At 45.3% G+C, this 6,278-nt stretch overlaps 1 protein-coding gene across 5 annotated transcripts in view; it reads right to left on the bottom strand.

Moving 5' to 3' along the window:
* Positions 1–6,278, bottom strand: part of Fam13c (family with sequence similarity 13 member C) — a 98,696-nt gene that overhangs the window by 63,309 nt on the left and 29,109 nt on the right. For all 5 annotated transcript variants that reach the window (XM_005360159.3, XM_005360157.3, XM_005360158.3 and 2 more), the window contains one exon: positions 2,510–2,628. In XM_005360159.3, coding sequence (XP_005360216.1) covers positions 2,510–2,628 — 119 coding nt within the window. The remainder of the gene's footprint in view (positions 1–2,509; positions 2,629–6,278) is intronic.

Raw genomic sequence — 6,278 nt, 5'->3', positions numbered from 1 at the left:
GTCTGAGTCTAGCCATGTGCTGGGATTAACACAGACAGGAACCGTTATGAGAAAATATGGGTTGCCTGACTCAAAGATATGTTTAGCCACAGATCTCATTTCACCCGCTCATCACATTTCATGATCCCTGCAATATTCTGAGGTTTTTTAGAAGTTCCACTAGCATGTCCCTGGGTGACACCACCATGGTTGTGATAAATAACTCCACAGTTGAAGGTTACCAGCCGCATCTATCTAAGAAACCCAACAGGACTCATCTTAACTGGCATAACATCGCTCCTGAGTTGTGACTTACACAACATCCAGTGATTGCTGACAGCAGTGCAGAGTGCAGAGTGCAGAACACTCTGGAATGCCACCAGCTCAGAAAGCAAGATCCTGTGAAAAGGTGGAAGTGGAAGAATGCATGGCAAGGTGTTTGGGGTGGATGGAGAGTTGCTAAGTGGAAAGGACACAGAGTCTCCCTTAATAAGAAAAGCTTGTTGGGAACTTGATACCTTTGGTTTCTTAGAATCAAGAAACAGTCTGGGAACATGCCAACATCTTACACATATGTACATAAGTGTCTCTTATTCTTTTTAACCATAATCTCTGAGAGTATGAGTAAAGCATAGCTCGGCACCCCCCCCAACCATTTAATAACCACTGCTCTACATGGCTCCTCGTGGAACCATCCAGATCTCTACTTTCGCTTCTTAGCTAGCCATGTGTAAATGACCACCACAGAATCTCATTCATCTTCCAGCCACAGTAAAAATATCCCCATTCGTATCCCAGCCACACACAGGACATACAACAGTTTTGAGTTTGTTGAACTGGAGAAGCTTAGCTGCTAATACCCTTTCCCTGTCGGTCTCTGCTAAATGTCTGCACCCAAAGGACCACACATGTTCCATATGCAAGCACGGACGATTTAGCTTTGGGATTGGTTCATTTTGTTTGTTTGATTCTATTTTGAAATATGCATGGGAACGGGTTGACCTCATTCTGGCCGAGAACAGCCTTTGCCGGGCTGTTGGGGTGGGAGGATGGGGGAGCTGGTCACCCGACAGTAGAGTTAAACCAGATGAAATGAGGTCTGTGGCAATGAAGCCTCCAACAGAAGGGAGAGAGACCTTGTCAGTGAGGAACTAACACTGAGTCCAAACGTGATCCCCTAAGTTGGCAATGGCTGAAGAAGAATGCATCCCTACTAGGGGCAATGTGGAGCAGGAAGACTCGCTTTGGGTCACTGTTTAAGGGGTAAAGGTCATCGTGGTGGGCAAAACACAGTGACAGGAACTTAACTGCATCCACATGCATGCTGCATCCACAATTGGAAATCACGTAGAAGACAGATAGGGGACAGGCTCTAAGACCTGCCCTTAGTGTACAGACCCACTTTCTTCAGCAAGGTCTCACATGCTAAGGGTACCAAGTGTTCAAACATATAAACCCATGGGGGGGCTTCCCACATTCCAACCACAACGGAGTTGAACAGCTGCCTGTGAGTCCCCTTGGAGAGTGGACCACCATCTCTGGAGCTCTCTCCCACCCTCTGGGTTCCATGCTCCTAAATTTCGTATGTTGGACCGTCTAAAGAAGTGTCACACAGGCCATATTTGCTGAGCTTGTTCCACTTAGACCGCACTGCCTTCAAAAACAAAATTCTAAAGGTCACTCTCGGAAGCCCAGCATCACCTGTTCCCTGAGTAATGGCTACAAGTGATCCTAGCACAGGGTCCTACAAGACAGCTGATATGAGAGAGCTGTTGGATTCTTTCTTCTGTTTATTTCTAGAAGAGACTTTCCATAGACAGCTGCCGGGCCAAGCTCCTGTCCGAGCACCGTGCCAACCTTCTGCAGGCGTTTTTCCACCCAGATCCTGGCTCTGGATTCAGGGCTGTCTCCAGGAGGTCTAGTGGGGCCGAAGCCAGCCCTGGGCTGCTTCTGGACTGAGGTCTCTCAGCGACTCTCAGCTCAGTATGGGGAATGCACTTGTCCTGCCATGGTCACACGGGAGGCTGACGTTCCAGCTCGGCTCTTTGGATTTGTGCAGGATCAGGCAAGTGACTTAAAGTCCCTCAGCCTTGGGTCCTCCATGTGATGGATTTTATGAGTGAGTGGCAGCTTTCTGAGCTCATAAAGACCAAATGAGACCTCAGGTGAGAACAGCTGTCACGATGGGAATTCAAATACAACCATCACACGTCAGCAGCATCAGAGATGGCAAATGAGCTCTAAATTTCTCCGGGATGAAACAGAGGGATGAGCAAATTCCTCTCCACATGTAGACCTGCCCTCCCTGAGTCTTAGGACTTAGGATCTTCAAACAGAAGAGGAGGAAGACCCTGTGCATTTCTCTTTAATGCAATGATTCTCCTTCAAGGCCCCTGTAAGTAGCTTCTCTGACTGTGAGGAATGGCAACAAAATCAGGACTCCTTGCCTCCCATGTGGGTGGCAAGCGTACAGGTTAGCACCTCGAGAAGCAAACCAGAGGTGCAGGGGAACTTCTAAACAAAGACTTACCTCGGTTGAAGTCGCACCGTATCCTGGCACCTGAAGACGCTGTTTTGTGGACTCTCGTGAGCTGGCGTTCCCGCTCTGCTCTGGCACTCGGACTGGCTGGGCACCACATGCTCGGTGTCCTACAAGACAAAAGGGCAAATGAGCTTCCTGCAGCAGCACTTCCCTAGGACCCCCCTCTGGACTGAGCTCAGCTCGGGGCAAGAGGCAACGACAGGCACCACACTCTCCTGATTTCCAGATGGGAAGGGAGACGACTCGATAGCCAAATTTAATAGATGTCTTTCTCCCAGGCTGTTGACTGTGCAAGATTATAAGAGAAGGGGGTGAGGAATATCAGTTATAAAAAAGCAGAGAAGAAGAAGAAGAAGAAGAAGAAGAAGAGGAAGAGGAAGAGGAAGAGGAAGAGGAAGAGGAAGAGGAGGAAAAAAAGATGAAGAATTTTATCATATTGAAAATAACACTGTAGAGGGCTAGAGAGATGACTCAACAGTTAAGCACATGTACTATTCTTGCAGAGGACCTGAGCTTGTTTTCAGCACCCACACTGGCAGCTCAGAACCCTCTGTAATTCCAGGCCCTGAAGGAGTCAACACTTCTAGGTTCCATAGGTGACTGCACTCGTTGTGTGCACATTGAAACAAAGGCCTAGACTATTAAAAAGTTAATAAGATGTGCGTGCCTTTTAAGGATTCCTGTATTTTTATGTTGATGAGTCCTTTGCCTACATACTTGTACGCCACCTCCTGCACACTGGGTGCTCATAGAGAGGCCAGAAGAGGAGTTACATGCCCCAGGACTGGAGTCACAGATGCTCGTAAGCCACCATGTGAGTGCTGGGAACCAAACCCAGGTCCTCTGAAAAAGCAACAAGTGCTCTTAACTGCTGAGCCATCTCTCTAAACTCAATCAAATTGTTTTAATTACATTATAGAATATATCATAAAGGTGGCTATAAATTTAGTATAATGATACTTACAATATAGTCATTTTTATGAAGAAAATGCATGAATGCTTACAGACATAAACAGATTGGGATGGGTTGAACTAAAAATCTTAATAGTAGTGATCTGTGAGATGTCATTTTTGCTTTGAGATCCATATGGATTTTCCCATTTTTCTATAGCAGAAAGATGTTCTTTCTGCATGAAGAAGTAACTTTAAGCTAGCTTGAACACAAAGGCACACTCATTTTATAAACCCCAGTACCAAGTGTGCCCGATCTCTCTCCACTGACACCCATGTAACTATCACCATCGGCTTACCCGGCATTTGAACAGACCCAACTCTGAGTGCCCATAATGCCGTCATCCAAATGATATAAAAACCCTTCTGAGTGCTGGGCTGCAGCAGATAACAAGAATACACCCAGACTACAACACAGACATACATGGAAATGGAAGATCTATGACCCACAGCTGAATTCCTGTCACCTCTAAGCTGTAATGAGCCTATGACAAATCCCTGTCATAATAAAATAGTTCCTTTGCACCGAATGAACGAAATACAAACATAAACATTCATCGAATTCCAGATGACCAAAGTACAGGCAAATTATCTGGGATAAAGGTGAGGCTGCATTTGTCTCTGCAATATAACTCGATGGCAAGAGAGATCCGACCTCTTCAAGGGCAACGGGTTTAGAGCCATCTAGGTCAAGTGTCCTATAAGACATTTTTCCAAAATATGAGAGGGGCCACACGGTCACCAGAAGCTTCTAACTGTATGAATGTTGTCCTATAAAGGGGGTAGGACCGAGAGGGGGACAGGCAAAGGAAAGAAATGAATGGAGAGAATCAAGATACCTTCTTTACTCTTCCAAACCTCCAGAGGGGGGACGCCCCTCCCAGGGAAAAGCTCCCTTTGTGTTCACTGACTCTCCAGATTGGCTAGCTGCTCACAAAAGGGCCTACGGCTACTCAAATATTGTTAAAGTTTCCCAAACAGAAAGGTTTTCAAGAAAGAGCACTGCTTGCTACTAGCTAAGCGATTGACCGTAGGCTGAGTTACATAACTGTCTAGGCTCTGCGTCCCTTGTCTGCAAAATGGGGATCACCTCTGTAACCTCACAGGGGCTTTAAAATGTGAGTAGAATCTTCCCATGCCTTTCAAACAACTAGAGGCCAATAGCGGGAGGAAACGCTCAGCCGAGATATAATTCGTCTGACAAAAAGGCCCTCTGTGACCTGGATCTGGTACCAAGAGACTCAGACAAAAGCAAATGTATTTTGTGCCGCACTTGTTTCAAATTCCTAGGCAAAAATTTCTATGCAAGTACCTGGATATCAAAGACACCTTAAATATCTTTTTGCTTTGCTGTTGTTGTTCTTGTTGTTCTGAGAGAGAATTACTGTGTAGACCCGGCTGGGCTCACACAACACTCCTACGTCAGCCTTCCAAGAGCTGCGATGACATACCTCTACCATGATGGTTGGCTTAAACCACGTATTGTGAAGCGCTGATGCCTTGTAGGCCTTAAACGTGTTCCTTCCGATCTCTACAAAAGGTCATAATTTTATTAAAACTTCACCCTTTAGAGAAAGAACAGTTTGTTTGTTTGTTTTTTCATCAAAAACAGAATTTCATCTGCTTCCTTCAGCCTCCAGTGGCTGGGAAGGATCCCCTCGGGTCTGATCCACTGACTGTTTATCACAGAGGTGATAAAAGGGATGCTGGAGAAAGGGCTCCCTTTATCTCCTCAGATCAAAGACCTCAGAGTCCGAAAGAGCTCTTTTCTCTGGAAGGGGTATATAAGGAGTGTTTGGAGGCTGATGACTAAATGGAGAAGAAGGTGACATCACAGCATGCCATGTTGTTCTGCTGAGAATTCAATGCTGACAATTCAAACCTCAAGATGTTAGGGAATGGGGGGAGGATGAAAATATGCTAGTACAAAGAATCTTGAGGATTGACAAGCACAGCAGACGCTGACGTAATAGCAACAGGTTGAACAGAAATAACAGGCAGCTCTTTCCCTGGCCCAAAAGTCAAAATATGCCCATAAACCCTGATTTCCAAAATTTTCTAATATCAGAAACTCAAATGTAACCTCTCTTAAAAAAAGAAGACATATGCTGCCTTATCCAAAGCATATGGCAAGCCTCACACACCTTGTTCATTAATATATATTAATGATATATAACATATAATATATAATAAAAACATTAATTATATAATTGAGCCCCTCTTCCCCTTGATTACCTTTGCAAAGAATGACCTGCAATGGGCCAACAGCCCCAGCAGAGCTGCTGTGGCAATCCATCGTAGAGCAAAGACAAGGGTCCCTACTGTGCTCTGGGTGTATTCTTGACCCATGGAAATCATGAGAGGTAATACTGGATTGATGTTCTTTTAACCCCAGGGCTTGTTACACAATATTAGAAGAGTACAACACCCCACCTTTCCTGTACCATAAAGTACAATCTTTACTTTAAAAGGCTACCTCCTTTTTATTAGATAAAAAGCTATTTGCTAAAGCAGCAACTATCCGGGGGTGGGGGAGGGAAATAATGTGATATAAAATGTGCCCATAGATTTCGGGGTCCATTCTAGAAAGGGGTAGATCCCTGAGAGCTGTGTGAACGCTGGCACTGAGAACCGCGGAATGTACCCTAGAAAGAGTGACAGATGAATGACAGAAAGCAGAAGAAATTTTCTTGGTATGACATACCCAGAGAAAGCAACCCCACTCCCCAATTTCATCTGAAAGAATCAAAACCTTGGGGCTGGAGAGATGGCTCAGTGGTTAAGAGCATTGCCTGCTCTTCCAAAG

The sequence above is a fragment of the Microtus ochrogaster genome, linkage group LG2 (assembly GCF_000317375.1).
Source record: "Microtus ochrogaster isolate Prairie Vole_2 linkage group LG2, MicOch1.0, whole genome shotgun sequence".
Taxonomy (NCBI): Eukaryota; Metazoa; Chordata; class Mammalia; order Rodentia; family Cricetidae; genus Microtus; species Microtus ochrogaster.
Note: the sequence above shows the minus strand (reverse complement) of the source record. Positions and strands in the feature narration are given on the sequence as shown.